The sequence below is a fragment of the Lathamus discolor genome, chromosome 3 (assembly GCF_037157495.1).
Source record: "Lathamus discolor isolate bLatDis1 chromosome 3, bLatDis1.hap1, whole genome shotgun sequence".
NCBI lineage: Eukaryota > Metazoa > Chordata > Aves > Psittaciformes > Psittacidae > Lathamus > Lathamus discolor.
Window position 1 is genome coordinate 121822232 of NC_088886.1, and position 17527 is coordinate 121839758.

Consider the following 17527-nt stretch of genomic DNA (forward strand, 5'->3'; position numbering starts at 1 on the left):
TCCCCAGCCCCACCGGCCAGCCCAGTGGTGTGTCTTCCCACCTGTATTATGGTGGGATGCATCTGGTTCAAGGGCAGCACAGGGCCCTTGGATCAGTATTTCCCAGTGCTGGCTGTGTGTATGGGCATATGGTCCTTGTGGTCACCCCTGTTGTGGTCACCAAATGCCTTGTTTGATTCAGAAATGCAGTGTTATGGTTGCTCTGGCAGGTTTAATGGCAATCTGGGAGAGGGTGTTAGTTCCTCTTCCCCCAGAGGGGGTTAATCTGGGTCTTCATCGCTTTTATAGCCAGCGGCATGGTATGGTGGGTCATGCAACAGATGGACCATAGGGGCATGGAGAGATGGAGCCATTTAATAGGGACACTGATTGTTCTTTCAGCAATTTTTGTTTTGTACTTGCCTGCTTCTGTAATTGCTCTCGATGCGCCTGTTGAGTAAAATAGTAGAAATAACTTGTTGACACTTTTTTTTGAAAAGCATTCAATACTGTGCTTCCTTCTGGTTGGATTTACAGCTTGGAAGGATGCAGTAAGAGTGGGGAGCTGCTATGTGGCTTAGGTGTCGGGGGAATCTCCTGGGAAAGAGGAACAGGGAGGGATGAGACCTCTAGGCTTGGTGTTAGACTCTCAGGCTTGAGAGTGAGTGAACAGGAGAGCATCCATTTCATGTCAGGGCTGGGTTTGGTTTTGATTTGCCCCATGCAGCCCTGCTGGGGTTTCTCTGCCCCTGCTGCCTCACCTGTTTCACACAGGTAAAGGGTGTAGGGAAGAGTCGGGTTTGCTTGCTGGCAAGACTTTTGTTCTAAGGGTAACAAAACTTTCTGAAGAATCATAGTTTTTACAGGCAAAACTTACTATCTTAGGAATCAGTAACATGCAGTCCTGCATTTCACGTATAATGACATCCCCAAGCTGCTGCTCTACACATCCTGTGCCATCTCCCAAAGTTATCAAAATACTTCACAGCTCTTCACCTGAGCTTCAACTCAGTCCTGTGGCATGTTACTTGGTTGTGTATTGGTCTCACCACTTTATCAATGAGGAAGCTTTTTTTCACACAACCTATTCCATACAGAATGGACAAGTACATTGACATAGGCTGAAGGAGCCTAAAGATGTTCTGCATGGATCATGCATCTTGGTGGTAACTGCCTGTGCCTTCTAGGCCACTCGGGTCACCCCATTTGTCAGGACTGGGATGCTTACTTGTATAATTAAAGTGTCATTGGGCTCTGTTGGTGCTTCATATCCCGAACTGACACTAGCTTGGTTTGTTCCTTGAGTTTAAGCAAATCTGAAGCAAGAAGATGCCGAAAAGTTACCTGAAGTAGAACAGAGAATGGGTGGATAGAGAAAGGCCTCAAAGGGAGAAAAGCCCTCTTCCAGGGCTTTCATATGTTTATGAAAGCATCAGAGTGAAGCTTTCCAAGTGTGCTTCATGTCAAAGCTGTGTGGGATGGTGCAGAAACCACCTGCATGTTGAGAGAAAAGCATAGGTCCAGGGGATACCAGGTCTTGTGTCCCGGTAAAGCCAAGGTCATTAATATGCTGGTGTGGGCTCATCAGTGCCACCTTTTGGGTGGAAAAAGGCTTTCAGGAGACTCTGTGTTTATCGGCCATGGACACTGTGTTTGAAGGGGCAAATGGGGAGTGGGTCTGCAGCTATCTGGATGTAGTGTAGCATCACTTGTCACACCCCTCTGAAAGGTCAGATTCTTCTTTGCGTGTGGAAGTGAAGCCTAACTCTGAAACAGCTCAAGGGAAAAGCAAAGGGCCCAGGAGAGCCTCAGGAAAGGATGGGTTTATGTTCCCTGAGGAGGGTTTGCTCGGCCGGGACCTTAAACCTGGCACATTGTGATGCCAGCAGCCTCAGCGAGGCCAGACCTGCTGCTCCGTTGTGTGGTCTCTTGCAGAATCAGGAGCATGAAATTATGAGAGGGAATTTCAGAACAATGAAGGGAAATCCTTTGCCTCCCATACAGCCCAGCCTGGGAAATTCACCATGGCAAGAAGCTGCAGCATCAAACACAGCTGCTGGCATTTAAAAGAGAGCAGGTTAGCTTTGTAACCAATGAAAGATTTTAAGTAATTTGGCAAGGACTCGGTATCGATGGGAATTCAGTTTGGGGCTATCTAATGCTCACCACACTCATGTGGAAAGAAACTTCTCAGTTGTGTGGAGCACTGCACACCCAGTCAGGTTTTCATCTGCTTTAGAAAATGTATTGGTGGCAGGCAGAGACGTGACACAGGACGCAATCGATCCCCCGTAGCTCAAAAACGACTGCTGGAGCATAACGGAGCCCGTTTCCCCGCAGCCCTGTGCGGGACCCGGCCAGGCAGTGTGAGGGACGCCCTTCTTGCAGGCGGGTCGGGTTGTTTCCGTCGGCACCCCCTGACCTCCAGCGCCCCCGGGGCCTGGAGAAAGAACAGGGCAGCGCTGCCCTGGAGGAAGAAACGCCTTAGTGCGGCAGCTGCTGCCGCGGGGCGATGCGCGGGGAGCGGCGGTGCGGGAGCGGGGGGCCGCAGTCCGGCTGGGCCGCTGCTCGGGGCGCAGGATTTCCGCGCTGTCGGCATTTAAACTCGGTAGCGATAGCGCTGCGCGCTCGGGCAGCCCCTCGGCGGTTTGCGGCTGGCGGTGGCGGGAGAGGACCCGGAAAAATAAAGTAAAAGTAAAAATAATTTAACTAATGGCAACGATGCTGCTGCGGATCGCAGCCGGGTGAGGGAGCGGGCGGCCCGACGGCTGCGCGGGGCGGGAAGGGGGGGCCGACGGGGGGGGCCGTACGGAGCCGGGCCGTGCCGTGCCGAGCCGAGCCGCGGCTGGGTGATGTCAGGCTCGAGGAGGAGCCTCCGCCGCCTGCCCTTTTACTTTCGGGCGCCGGCACTTGGCCGCAGGCTGCCGCCGCTGTTGGCCGGGCCCCCCCTTGCCCCCTCCGCTATGGGCACCCCACACTTTTAAGGCCGGGGCGGCTGCCCTCTGCACCGCCCCGGTGGGGGGGGGCACGGTGAATTAGTTAAAAATCCCTATTTACGTGGTTATTCATTGCCCCGCTCCGGGCATGTGAACAACCACCCCCCTTTCCCCTCCATCCACCCCCAGCGCCATGCCGGCAGCCTGCACCCTGCTGCTGCTACTGGGGCTGGGGCCGGTCCTGCCGACCGGGTCGCTGCCCCTCGCTTCCCCACGGCGTCTTCCACCTCCTCCTCCTCCGTCCCGAAGCCGCCTCGAGCGCCCTTCCTCGCCTCCCGCTGCGGGACACGCCGGCAGCCCGGGTGAGTGGCTCATAGGGATGGGATGGGATTTGGTCCCGGGGTGGAGGGTGCGCGGGATCGCACTCACTCTCCACTGCCTCACGACCAAGGCTTGCTGAGCATCCCTCTCCATTTTCAACCTTGCCCAGCCCATCGTGGTACAGGCAGACCCTTTGCTGAGTGAAGGTTTGGAATGGTAATCGTGGGTGGGAAACTGACTCGGTCAGCAGTGGAAACTTCATAGAGGAGCATGAGGAAGGTGCTGGTGGATACCAGGGCACAGCCAACATGCGGTCACCCACCAAAATGCTTTTCAGGTGGGAAACTGGTGGGTTCTGTGGGTGATCTTCCTGAGTTGTCTACTGCTCATCTAGAGACATGCCCTCATCTCACCCTAGGTGCTGTCCCACATGCAGGTGTGAGGGCAGATACCACCATCTCTCTATAAATACCCTTTCTCTCTGCATTGCCCACAGATTGTCAGATTAGTCATGTGTGAAGTAACGTTTTTCCTTGCATACTGCATTTACAGTGTCGTTATCAGGAGCGATGAGTAGTTTGGTGCTTTATGAATGATGCTGAATTTGGTTTCAGCACAGGATAAACCATATTTTTTTCCCAGAATAAGCAGGGCTGATTTCAAATATCAGCCAGTAAACTGGTTCACTTGCTCACCAAAGAAGACACATAGCTCTAAGGATGATGAATTCTCAATGAGTTTGGAAAGCACTGGCTGTCTGCAGGTGACATAAGGAAATCCAATACACCGAATTAGTCCTGTGTAGGTTTTAAACAAGTTTTAGGATTTGTTTGCCTGCCTGGGCTTGACCGTCAAATTTCGTCCTTTAATTTCTGGTGTGGAAAGAATATCATGCTTTGGTACTCCGGATTAAGTTTACTTTCATGGAGCTGTACGGTTTCAGGAAATGTGACAAACCTACATTTCTAACATTTTAGTTTTCTTCAGAAACCCAGGATGTGCCTTTGTAAGATGTATCCACATTGGACCGAAAGTATAGTTGAGAATGTCAACTGGAATGTACCCTGCAGTGGACTAGAAATCTCCTAATGAACAGTGTTTGTGTGAGAGCAACCTGGTGACTCGGATACTGCACCAAAATGAAGGAGCTTCGGGTCTGTTCCCAGCTCAGACACTTCATTGTGCCACTCCAAGTGTCAGTTTGCCCTCCAAACCAGGAGAGAATAATGCTATTTTACCTGCTATCAACCTTGTGAAGATAAAATCTGCAACTTGCTGGCAAAGTGCTCGCCGATTACTTGATGAGAGCTGTGCAAATTCCTCAGTGGACAGAAAAAAACTATTTAATTTCATCTCAGCTTTCTATCTGGCATCTTTTCCTGTGACCTTGATGACTCCTGAGAGTCAGTGGAGGAATGCATTTCCTTTGTTAAGAGTCTGAAAAGCTAGAACTATCTGTCCACATGCTGGAAAAGCCATTTGTCTGGCTACCAGTGCCTGGACAGCCAGCTCAGTGGAGCAGGCTTTGCTCAATGCAGCCTGTGCTCAGCAGCTACAGGTGCTCATGAATTATGTCAGCCCTATCCAGAAGGAATGGGGGATGCATCATGGAGTGACAAATAGCCCAGCAGTAGCTCGCTCCCTAGCAAACAGCATCATGAATTACACTGGGTCCTGACAGCTGCGATTCACTGGCTGTTAGCTACAGCTCTATGCTTGTCAGTCAAGGGAATTGTTTAGTGTTAGGGGAGCGGGCTGATGGGATCTCCTGAATCCGTCTCAGGTTGAGCTGCAGACGCTCGAGAAATCCATTTGTCTCATCACCGCTCCTGCCCCTCTGAGATGCTTTTCACCTTTGAAAGCGCTTGCTTGAAGCACGGCTGGAAGGGGTGGGGAGAGGAAGCATTTCTTGCGAACCCATTGCCCCAGCACTACGTGGAAATGAAGATTACACCTCTGAAATGAGTCTGAGGTTAGGCAACAAAAGCCCTTTCTCAGGCAGGCTTAGTGAGCAGATGGTGAGGCAGGGGGTATAGAAATGGGACTTTTGAGTCTCTCACAAAGCATGGGGTGAGGGAGCGGGGCGGAAGGCGGGCTGCCCTGAGGAGCCTCACTGCCTTCCCTGCCTGCCTGCTCCCCAGACCACATCTGCTGCCCCTCCCTGCCAAAGCCACTGTGGGCTTGTCTGGTGAAGAAAGGAGGACAGATGGCTCTCGCATGTTCCTTAAAGTACAGGCTGAACCCGGGGAGAGGAATAGAGGAAAAAAAATAGGTGAAGTAGAAAGCAAGAGTGGTGACAGTAAAGTTAAAGCATCATCAAACCTCTCCATGAAATTCCTCCTGGCAGCTATTTTACATGGGCACTGGGCGAGCCGAAGGGCACCGTCTGCTGCCAGCCTCGGTTGGGTGGGGGTTCAGTTACCAGCTTTGTCTTCCTGCAGGTCTCCTTACTTCAGATTTCCTATCTGTAACATGGGAATAATTCCAGTGACTCTACGGTGATATGGAAGTGGCACCAAACCCCTGACAAAGTCACTTGGGCTGGATTCTCCCCCTGTTCCTGAAGCATCTTTTTTCTCTTTACTTCTGACCAGCCCTGGTGCCCTGCCATGCTGCCCAGCACAGCATGGGGCCACCGGCAATGAGCTTGCCCTGAGAAGTTGATCTGCTTTTCTGTCATCTGTGTCTGTCCTTCTGTCCTTCTGTCCTTCCTCCCTCCCTCCTGTGCCAGCTGCTGCCTTTCTTTTCAGCTTCCCTGGTGGGAGCCCTGGGAACAAGGTGTGAAATCACCTGAGAAGGAATCAGCTTAGCTTGCAACAGGGATTTAGGCTGGCTGCTAGAAGGATCTTCTCAGCCCTCATGGAAGGGCAGAATTGTCTGCGTTTATTTATGTATTTTTATAACTTTCTATTTTTGAAACTTTCTGTATGAGAAAGAATCAAATTTAGGAGCGAGGGAAGAAGATGCTGAAGATGGTTGTTTGCACAAAAGTATGGTGTTGCTTGCAAACCTGCCTCAGATTTCACAGTACGTATTAGTGGCTCCTGGGGGGCAGAAGCCCAGCTCTCTGTGCAGTCATGCCGATGCAGAGAGGTATAAGATGCTGCCGTTTAGTTTTGATATGATTACAGGTGGCTGTGGGTGGTGCAGGAAGGATGCTTCCTCCCCCTGCAGCACAGGGACAAGGCAGATTACCTCCGGTGCCTCCACATTGCTATCAAAAGACTGATAGGCTGCAGGGTTTTCCTGTCTTGGGCATCTTCGTTGCTCCTCTCTGTGAGCTACAAGTGGATTTGGTTGGTGTGCTGTGAACCTGAAGTCCCTGGAGTTGCATAGATTTAGCTCTGCTCCTTTGGGATATGTAATTAAAGGGGGAAAAAATAAAAGGGGGGAAAAAAAGGCTTTCAGAAAAGGAGGGAGATAAGAGATCAGATTCCCCGCCTGTTCCCCATCCCAAGCCCCTGAAGGCAGCAAGGGGCTTGTGCTGACCAGCTAGATTTGCATCAGTCTGTAAAAGTACTCTGTGTGATATTTAAGTGGTAAATGAATATGGTCTGAGAGATAATTGTGTAACCTGGCTGGCAGGGAGCGCATAGTGATGTGTATTGATTTACACCTCCATGCGCGGTGAACGTGAGCTCAAAGCTGTGACCGGGGCGCAGGGGGTAAGGGGATAGCTGCTGTAGCTAAAGCCTGTTATCAGGCTCTCTGCAAAATGTAATTTCCCAGTAGCAAACCATGAGAGCCAGCCCGTGCCCACTCCGCAGGCATTCACAGAGCACTCTGCTCTGGCTGCCGTCACCACTTCAGAGGGATAATTTAATTTGCTTTAGTTTTCTCTTGTGGCTGGGAGGAGAAGGGACACAAGGGCGGTTGCTGCTGTGTCTGCGGGAGCCAGTACCAGCCTTTGCTGGTGCAGAGGTGCCTTCCTTAGGGAATGTTATTTTCAGTATTGAAAGTTGAGATACTGAGAGTTTAGAGGAACGTGGGTTTGTTTTCTGGGACAACTTGCTTCCTTCACCTGCTCTTACAGATCCCAGTTTTGGGGCTGGCAGTGAGAAACCCTCTGTGGTTGAGCTTCCAAGCTGTTTGGACCAAATGGCTGGTGCTGTGGGTTCCCCGTTGCTGGTAGCTACATGCCATTTCCAAAATACGGATAGGTACAGAGTGGTAGGGCTCAGCTATGGCTGAGCCTGCTGCCTTTTAGCAGCACAAGGCATAGAATGCTGTACCCAGTCCAGCTGCCCCTGCCATGTGTGGGGTGCTCAGGGCAGGACTGCAACCTCCTCAATACCCTGGGGGAGCTGGGTGGATCATAGACAGCCACTGTAAACTCTCTGGATTCTGGCTTTGCTTTCAGTGAGAATCAGTTTTAAGATTGTTTCTCAGGTTTGGGAGTGAGGAGGGTCGGGATGGGTCAGGGTCTCTACGCAGATGAACAGCACTGCTCATGCTTGGGCTGATCCACTCGGACATGCATGGAGCTCCTCCGGAAAGAGGCATGGCCAGATCCTGGCACCTGCTGGGGCGTCTTCCTGCCGTTGCAATGGTGCAAAGAAGCTTTCAGGGCAGTTTGACCAGCCAGAGGGTCAGAAGGTGCTCCAGGCGAATTAAAGGCTGTTCGGTTGCAGTATTCCCCGATAATGTCTGCAACAAGATCCATAGCCTGTAGCTTGTGAGCAAGCTCCTCACGAGGCCTTAATACCCCAAGCACAGGCCCTGCTATTTACATTCAGTTGAAGATGTAGGTCATGCAATGTGTTTTTTCTCTTTCCTGATCAGCTGAGCGTAAAAGGCAGAATCCAATTTTCAGTGGCAGTAGAACCGATTACAAATTCAAATTTTTATTTCTCTGAGCAGTTTTGCAACATTTGCATTGTAACCCGGTGCTCCCATAAACATTAGAGGTTCATTTGCTGGGGTATTCATCCAGAGCACATGCAAGAAGGCCACAAGCGCAGGCTTTGTGAAAGAATGTAGTCTGTGAGTGCCTATCCAGGGAAAATGGCTGTGTCGTATCTGGCCACCCTTCCCTGTCACCCTTTTCTGCAGCGGCAGCCATGAGGGAAGATCATGAGGGAGAGGTGGGGCGGTCATGAGGGGACAGGAGGGGCAGCTATGGTGGGTGAGGGGAGATCGTGAGGGGAGAGCAGGGCTGGCCATGAGGGGAGATCAAGGGGGCAGTGGTGGGGCAATTGTGAGGGGAGATTGTGAAGGGACAGGAGGAGTGGCCATGAGGGGCAAGGGCAGATTGTGAGGTGAGAGCCATGGGCTGTGAGGGGTGGCCATGAGGGGTAAGGGTGGCAGCTATGCAGTGTGGGACACTATGAAGGGGCAGATGAAGGGCAGCTGTGACTGGAAATCATGAGGGGCAGCCATGAGGGGTATCAGTTTGCCCTCAGTGATATGGTTTAGTGCTGGTCTCTGCAGTCCTGGAGTAACGGTTGGGCTCGATGACCTTACAGGTCTTTTCCAATCTAGTTGATTCTATGATTCTATATATACAATTGATGCATGTACACCCATCACCATATATTTTTAATGCCCAGGTGTTATAACATCCTGCTGCTTCAGCAAGGGGCATGGTTATTTTATGGCTGTTTGATTATGCAGAGTTTGCATTCATCCTTTCAGGCTGAAATCATTTGTGTCCGAGGACAAGGAGAGAACTTTCCCACCCAAAAGGGAAATGATGTTGCATTGCTGAGCAACCGGCCCAAGTAATAATATAATCTTAGAAAAATGCAATTCCCTCGAGTAAAGGAAGCTCTGTAAACTTCAGCTCCTCCAAGCTGTTAGCGTAGCTGTTGCTTGTGTTATAGTAACGCTGCTGTCAGACCCAGTGTGCTGAAGTGCTTAGGAGAGAACAGGGGAAAAAGAGATTGAAAACCAGTGCCTACCTAAAATGAGGACCTCCAGTAGGATCTGAATACTGTGAGGTTTATGTTATACAGACTTTAGGATCCTGGGTCGCATAATTTCTTTGCTATTAATTTGGTTTTTATCTCAGCTGGGTGCAGGATGAGTGATGGTCACCCTTGGTCCTGAAGAGCTTGGAGAAGGGGTAGGCAGAGCCAGGGTGAGCAGAGGGATTAACTGGAGGAAGGTATAATGATGTGAGGTTTTCACTCACTGCGATGCTGGGGTCAAAAGTCTGGCTGTGTAAAACCAGGGGATAAAGAGGCTTATTTTTAGAGTTTCCAGTGTTTGGGGAAACCCATGCAAGGGAGGGACACATGGTAAAGTTATTCTGTGAGCAGTATCTTTGGTTTGCTGTCTTCTGCTCACCATGGTGGGGGGCATTAGAGTGTGCCATGGTTTATTTTAGCCTCCATGAGTGCTGAGTGAGTACAGGTCCTGTGGCCAGGCCATGGACTGAACCACAGGGACCCTTCTTGGTTTGGGTGCAGCAGCTCCCAGGTCAGACACCCAGGACAGATTTAAGTTCTGGTCTTCATAAAACCTGTAGGAACCTGCTGTCTTGGAGCTCTCTGCCTTCCAGGCTAAATTGTTTCAATATAGGAGGAGAAATTAAGCTGTTTCAGAAGCTTGACCTCTTCAGAAACCAGTATAAAATGCAAAAGATACAACTTCATTTATAAAGTGCCTGAAATGCAACCTCAAACCTATTTCCTATGTAGGAAACATCCTACAAGCTGTCTGCTCTCATGCTGCTGCCTGCAGTCACTCACATGGCTTTGGATGAAGGTATTTCCCGTTGCCTGTCCTCTGCGCAGGCAGGGCTGTTGAGGAGTTATATCTGTTTCTGCATCTGCTGTGCCCTTGACTTGGAGTAATTTAATAAATAGTTTTGCAGTTGGTTACTTGAGCATATCCTGAGCTGCAGTCAGCATCTCAGCTGTGGGCGAGGGAGTACTGCTGCCAGAAGTCAGGATCTGTGTTGAGGGCCTCCTAAGATTTGGCTGTCTTTCCTTAACACCCCAACTCCTAGAGTTGTCATTACGGGAGAATCACTTAGAGGGTGAGAAAAAGAGCAGCTGGCTACTGAGGTGGTAGATAAAAATCCCTTGAGAACATGAACTGCAAATCCAGGAGACACTCAAGAAGTCCAGGTTGGCTGTATTTAACAGTATCACTAGTTCAAAGCTGATCCGGAGGCTTTTGAGTCCAGGCAAAGAGGCTGTTCCACACAGTCCTGCTTGGCAGGGCTCTGCCTGTGTGTCTGCAGGAGAAGTGCAACCATCTTAATCAGCTTGCTTTGCTAGGAAAAAAGAGGGTGTGCAGAGAAGTGCAGGGCAATGCAGCAGGGGAATTGGGTACAAATCCAATTGTTTTGTGTCCAGCTGTCTGAATACCTTGTTCAAGTGCCTTGACCTTAGCAGATTGACTCTCTACTGGGAGAAGCAGGCTCCATCTGCCTTTTCATTCTTTGTAAGGATGTGAAGCTACAAGGACTTTTAAAACTGCTTTTGCAGTGTTCTGACTGTGGTCTGGCCCGTTTAAGCTGTTTGAGGGTGATCCTGTCACTGTCAATGTGACCAAATGCTGGAGATCCTTCCCTTTGCCCATCTGTGTGTGTAACCTGTCTTGTGCTCCCAAGTCAGTCCTTGCAAAAATTCTTCTGGAAATGCCATGACCTTTGTGTTCCTTTCACCAAGGCAAGGGCAGAGGTACCTTTTGAGGGACCTTTTGCACAATGGGTAGATGGCAAGAAGGATCTTGTAGCTGAAGTTTGGAAAAAAATACCCTTTTTTAACACTGGGCTAAATTAGCTCTGTGATTAAATCAGCTGGGAAAGGAGTGAGGAGGATTTTTAAGTGGTCTGGTAGGAAGTTGTGCAAAGTGTGCCTGAATGGTTAACTGGGCAGGGTTAACTGTTGTCCCAGGGGTGCAGCCCAGGCTGCATCTCCCAGAGGACATCGTATTGCGCACATATGTTCAGGGCATTTTTCTCAGCATTTTTCAGCATGCTGTGATGGCAGAGGTTTTAAAGGCCTTTACAGGAATCAGTCTGACCTCTTTCCTCTATAGCCAAGCAGACATCATTGTCATTTCCACCACCAGAACCACCTCCAGATTCCCTTAGGGATCTCCAGACCATGGAAGAAACCTAGCACAGGAGTTTTGGGCAGATGGGCAAGCTCCTTTGGGTTACTGGAACCAAAAGAGGGCTTGGTTTTTCTTGAAGAGCATACTAAAAGGCTCTTCTGCATCTGCAGTGACAAGAGGAATTTGGTTCGATAGAGCACAATCATCCACGTCACTGCTTGTTAGGATGCTGGCGTTAACACCCTTCCTCTTGTGGAAAATCTCTCAAGCCCTGAGGGCCGGCATGAAACGTCACGTTCTGTTGAACTTCGCTGAAGCAGGATGAATCACACTAAGTTGAAGATTTGGCTTCAATATATTATCAGAAGAATACCTTCTGTGGTGGCTTAGCAGGATGGTACTTCTGCCCAGCCAGTACGACAGGATCTGTTCTGCGGGGAGGACAGCACTTTTTGGAGTATGCGTAAGCTGGGGAGGTGGAGGTTGAAGTTTAGATATTTGGGAGGTTTTTCATTTGGCTTTGGTTTTGAGCACTCTATAAAAGCAAAAGGAAGTCTGGAAGGGATCTCAAGATGTCTCCCCTTACAGGGTCACCCCAGAAGATGTTTATCTAACATGTTTTAAAAAATTTACTCCAGAGAAGGGTTTCACAGCATCTCCAAATAGCTGACTTGCTACATCCATGCCATTATAGGTAAGAAAACACTTTGTTATCTGGGAAACTATAGTAGCTGGTAGTTAAATCTTCTGCAAAGAAAGATATCCCATACAAGTGGTGGGCCAGGTTCGACCCTGCATAACTTGTAAGATCTCACAAACTGACAAGGAAATTCAGCAATCTGGAGAGGCAACACAAAAGGTAATGCTGTGTATTGAACTAATTCTACCCCTGTGATGGGAATGAATTTCCAGGAGTGGAAACATCAGCAAACCAATTGCACATGATTTGCTTTCCTTGTCAATTGGAATCAAGGACCCTGATTGTGGAGCATAATACTGCCCTTGTAACTCAGCCTTTATCTTTGTGCTGGAGCAGGGTATAATTGTATCTGTGTCTGGAGAGACAAGGAGAAGGGTTTCAGTAGCTGCTGCTCACAAAGGCATCTTTAGAAAGCTCTTTACCCATGGTACAAGCTTGGAAGAGCTTAAAGAAAAATACCCCTGAGTAGCTTTAGGCATTTGAACAGTCATCATTGTTTGATTCAGCTTCAGTTACAGGGCTAACATATAAATGTTAATTCTTTTTAGGACATTATCGGCTCTTTCAGCAAATAGAGAATGGGACTGCAGTATCAGACTTGCGGCCAACCCTGTAGAAAAAAACTCTTTTAAAGGATGTTTCTTAGGAAGGAAACTTGATCAGCGAGTGCAGAATAATCATGAAGATGGTCTTTTCTGTGGGACATCATAGAGCAAATATGAAGCATGAGGAAGCCAAATGATGACCAGGAGGTTTCTGACCTGGAGAATCAGAGTACCAGCAATTTTGTGGCTTCTGAGAACAGTCCATACTGTGCAGACAGAGGTCCTTATAATCCTGTCCTGCAAATTGCTGGTATGCCTGGTGCTGGGTAAGCCACATCACATGCTAGGTTAAGACCAAAGTTGGTGGTCACTTGATGGCAAGAATGTGCCAAGACAGTTGGTGTGAGATGGCTCTGTGCAGGGTAATACGAGTCAGTGTGTGGGCAGATGGGGCTTGGGTGGAGATTTCTGGCCTCTCGATCTGGTGCGCTGCCTTCTGCCTTGCTTATCACACAGTGCCTGTATGCATCAAGGTAGCCTGTTGACCTGACTGTAGCTCCCTGTGAGTTCTCAGTGACAGCTCAGAGGGTGACAGCTCAATCCTGCCCTTCGCCATCACCCATTTTCACTGCTGTCTGCAGGGCTTGGGTGCAGGATGCCTGCTGCAGAGCAGAGACCTGCATGCAGCCGGAAGAAGGTGTCTTCAGCCTTCCCAAAACACATGCAGAAAGGCACTGGAAGTGGTAAATCCCTTCCTCCCTGGTTCTCAGAAAGGAAATGTGTGACTGCAGAGGCAGTGGGAGAGCAGTGATGGGGCAGTGGGAGGGATGCCTGCTCCAGCTACCCCAGGGCATGCTGCTCCTCTGTGGTGACAGCGGTGGCCACCTGGTGGGTGCCAGCAGGGAAGGACCTGGCTTGTCCCCGGGAAGAAGGAGGTCCGGCTCCATCCTGAGCACTGCCACCACCACTTCCGGCAGCAGATCGGTGTGGTGTCATCTAGGAAATGCGATTTAGATCATCATCCTTTCGCAGCAGATGGGGGAAGGGAGGTGGGGGCCCTTATCTTTTCTGGGGATTAATTTCTCTTTAAGCTGCTTTATTTTTTCTTGCCAGTTTGTTTTTTCTCCATCCCTTCCCAAGTCTCACCATCTCTTGCTGGAAGAGTAGGAGCCATGAGAACATCCATGGTTTCTGCTGCCATGACACCATGCATCCCACCTTCAGCTGAGCTGCTGTCAGTTTTCCTCTGGGATGGGCGTGGATTTTGCTAGTCTACAAGGAAGGAAGAATCCAGCGAGCCTTGTATCTGTGTGTCACCAAACTGCATCCATCCATTGGCAGCCTTGTGATCTTCCTGCATCTGAGAGGGCCCATCACCCCTCTCATCCCCATTGTGTTCTTGAGAAGTTGCTCAGTTCACAGGTTGGTCATAATTCCTTGTGCAGCCACTGGTCAGCAAAGCTTTTTGGCACATGCTTAGTGTTAAGCACACGAATTGTTCCCCAGGGAGCTCTTCTTAAGAGCATTGCTGGAGCTTTGATCAAGGTACTTGGACCAAAGCCCACTGTGTGGTGATGGGCAGCATCCCTCTGCCCCAAGGGACCTACAGCAGTCCCCAGCTGCTCCTCATGTGGCCTTTCAGTGTGGCAGCACCCCTTTTCCTACTCTCTCCTCCATCTTTCCAGTATTTACTTTCCCCTCCTGGCTGTGGGAAGCAGCCCCTGAGCTCAGATCACTTTGAAGCTGGGACCTGTGGTTTTGTTTCCAGAGTCTGCCATGAAAACACAGCCTTGTTTTCTTCTGGGTTTCCAAAGGGCCAGAATCTTCAGCTTCTGGAGAGGATGGCTTCTGCCGTACATACGCTTCACACTGCCGGGCATCACTTTTCGGTGCATATTGAGGTTTTGTGCAGAAGAATCTGTATTTCAGCCGTAGTTCTCGTGGGTTTAAGCGCAATCCCAAATAACCACAAATGACAATAGTTTTTTTGGGTTTTTTCATCTGCAGTATCCGTTTAAGTCAAATATAAGTCACTGAGCTTATGTTGTAGTAAATAAGCTACACAGAATGACTTTGGTTATGCATGAGGTCAGGCAGAGTGAGCTAATGCTCCCTTCTGGAACTGAAATTAAACTTTTCAGAAAGCAAAATTTCATCCTGCACCTTCTAAGCTTCCGACACCTTTCGTTACAGAGGAGCTGCACAGTTCTCTGCACCTTGTGGGGCTGCTCAGCCCCTTATCACCAAGATACAGCCCTGCTTGGGGGCAGTTTTCTTATATTATCAGTTTAAATGAACGCGGGCAGCTGCTGGGGGTGTGTGATGGCACGAGAAAGTCACACCATGGATTGTGATGCCCCGGTTAACATGCAAATGGTGATTAATCTCTCCATAGCAGCAGCGAGCTAGCTTCTCTGGAAATATTGTCCCATGTGTGATTTTTACTAATTGCAAACCTTGCAGAAAAATTCCAGGTTTCTGGAATTATTTATGCGAGAGCTCTGGAGAAAAGTCCGTGTTAGAAATTAAGTCTGATTTGTGCTTACGAAAGCCAGCAGCAGCATCGTCCTGCTCTCTCCAGCCCTATTTCTTTCCACTTAACCAGCACTGCACACACTGCCATGGCTTTTTTCCTTTTTTCCCCCCTTTCTTTTTTGCAGCCAGGATGTTTTTTCTTGCCTTTTTATTGTTCCAGTGACCTAGCAACTCCACTTTGGTGGAGCCCTGCCAGGAGACTTCCTCCCTGAGCCGTCTGACAGTCTCCAGCAGCACTGCCCTCGGAAGGGAGCAGAAGTTAAAATGACACTGGGCTGGGTCCCTGAATGGCTTTTGCTCTGGCTTTGCGGGTGCCAGCAAGGGTACCATTGGCTTCCCACCAGGCAAAGCTTCCAAGGGACTTTACAAACCTGGGCAAAGGAAGGAGAGGTGCTACATGATGGTCATATGTTCTGTAACATTTCTGCAGGCCATTACAGAAAAACCTGTGCTGCGATTTAGCATTTGAAATCCGTGGTGCAGTCAGGGTGGTTGGAGACATTTCAGCATTGCAGGGTGGTAGGAGAGGAGGTCTGAGTGCTCAGATTGCTGTACTGTTCAGGAGATTTCTTTTGGCTTATTTTTATTAATATTTACTGGAAACTGTGAGAAAGAAATCCCTTTGGTAAGTGCCTCAGGGCCCATCAGCTGGTGCTGGGGCAGGACTGCCTTCACACCCCCGGGGGCTGCAGGGGCTTTTCCCACATTAACACTGGGAGACAATGCCGGAGGGGACACTTTTGAGGCAGAAAATAAATGAGGGGCCAAGCAAGTAAATACAGCTAATTTGGGCTTTCTGCTCAGAAAAGGCAACAGGGACGTTGATCCTAAGGCCCCATGGGGCCTCTCTGGGGCTAGAGGCTTGGTCCCCTCTGCACTGGCTGTATAGATGGATGGATTGGGATTTTAGCAAAGCCTTGGTTATGAGGTTTTTTAGGCGTATCAGAAGTCACGAGGCAGTTTATCCTTGTTGGAAGTGGACTTCCATTTGTATGTGTTTTCCAAAGACTTGACAATACAACAGGAGCTTTTTTAAAAATTCAATTGCCAAAAACTGCTTAAAAACAGAAGCTCATGAGAAGAGTTTTAAGGTGCTGCTCTGAGCCCTGGGCTGGTGGCTTTCAGGCAGTATGGCTCCATGAGGTCCCAGGGATCTCTGTATTGGACCTGAACTATCCAAGAAAGATTAGTAAGGGTTTCACAGGCTTGACTGGTGATCTGAAAGCTTGCACCTCTCCAGGGAAATGTTTAAGACACCAAAATTAAGAGGCTGGAAACCACTGGTTAAGTAGGACAATATCCTGTCCCCACACTGTGCAGGTTTTATCCCAAGTTGCAGATGGGCTGTATGCATGCATCTCATGATTTTGGAAACAACCTCAGGTTTCTGTGTACTCTATTTTGGAGTACTTGTTTTTCTGCTTAAGAGTAATGCTCTTAAGAACAATAATTGGATCCTTTCTGTCTTCTTATGGCATCTCTGAGCATCAGGCTCTGGGATCATGAAAAAATGGGTAGGAAGCAAAAATGGCCTGTAACATCATTCATGGTTTTACAGATCCCAGAGGCGAGGTGGTGCAGAAGCGAAGTATGTTTTTTGTCTCGTAAAGCAGTGCTGCAAGTAAGTGCCATGGCCTGGCATAAGCGGGGCTGAGGCATGTCCCTGTGTGGGGACATGGCAATGTCCCCAGTGCCGTGGGCATCCATTATCCGTAATGGCCAAGTAGACATTAACCTGCACCTTGGCACTCACAGCTTGCAGGGTCTGCTGCTGGCAATAAGCCCTCATCGTCTTTCTCGAGCTGGCATAGTAAAGCTCCAGTCACCTTTGGTGGCTGTATAAACTCTTTGTATTATGGTTAAAATTATTTAAAGTCCTGTTCTGTGTGAGACTCAGTGGGGAGAGGGCAAGGAACATGAGGATCAGAGCAAGGCACTGCTGGTGAATGTGTCTATAGGGTACCCCATGCAAACTGAGCCCCACAGCAGAGCAGAAGGCAATGGCAGGGTTCTTGTACCTCTTTCCCCATCCACCCTCTCATGTCCCCTTTCGTTGTCCAGCCTGAATAATCCCTTTTATTAATATAAAAAGAATTAGCAGAAAAGGGTTGACCACATGTGGTTAAAAACCTCTTGCATTCTTCCCATGCTTCATGCACATGAGGGACCTTCCCCAAGCAATATTATCAGTGTGTTTACACTCAACTGACCCGTCTCAAGTACGAAACGTTTTTTCAAGATCCATTTTAGCCCCCCCGCATCCCCTCCCTGCTCGAACTGCTTCTTTCAGGGCAAGAACAAGGAAGGAAACTGAAAATCCCAGAGAGCCCTGGACGGTCCAGATTTAGGGCTGTAGCTTTTGTTCGCACAAACTCACTTGGCTCCTAACCGGTCTCCACCCATGATCCCGACATCCGCAGCAGCCGTTCAAAACACGGCGCAGAGGCTGGCCCCGGCCCTGGCCGGGATCGGCAGCCACCTGTGCCACCCGCTGTGGGGCC

At 49.4% G+C, this 17527-nt stretch overlaps 1 protein-coding gene across 1 annotated transcript in view; it reads left to right on the plus strand.

Annotated features, from left to right (window-relative positions):
- The first annotated feature begins 2887 nt into the window (after window positions 1–2887).
- Window positions 2888–17527, plus strand: part of HEG1 (heart development protein with EGF like domains 1) — a 56231-nt gene continuing 41591 nt past the window's right edge. The window contains exon 1 of the mRNA XM_065671390.1: window positions 2888–3277. Within this exon, the coding sequence (XP_065527462.1) occupies window positions 3109–3277 (169 nt within the window). The 5' untranslated portion in view covers window positions 2888–3108. The remainder of the gene's footprint in view (window positions 3278–17527) is intronic.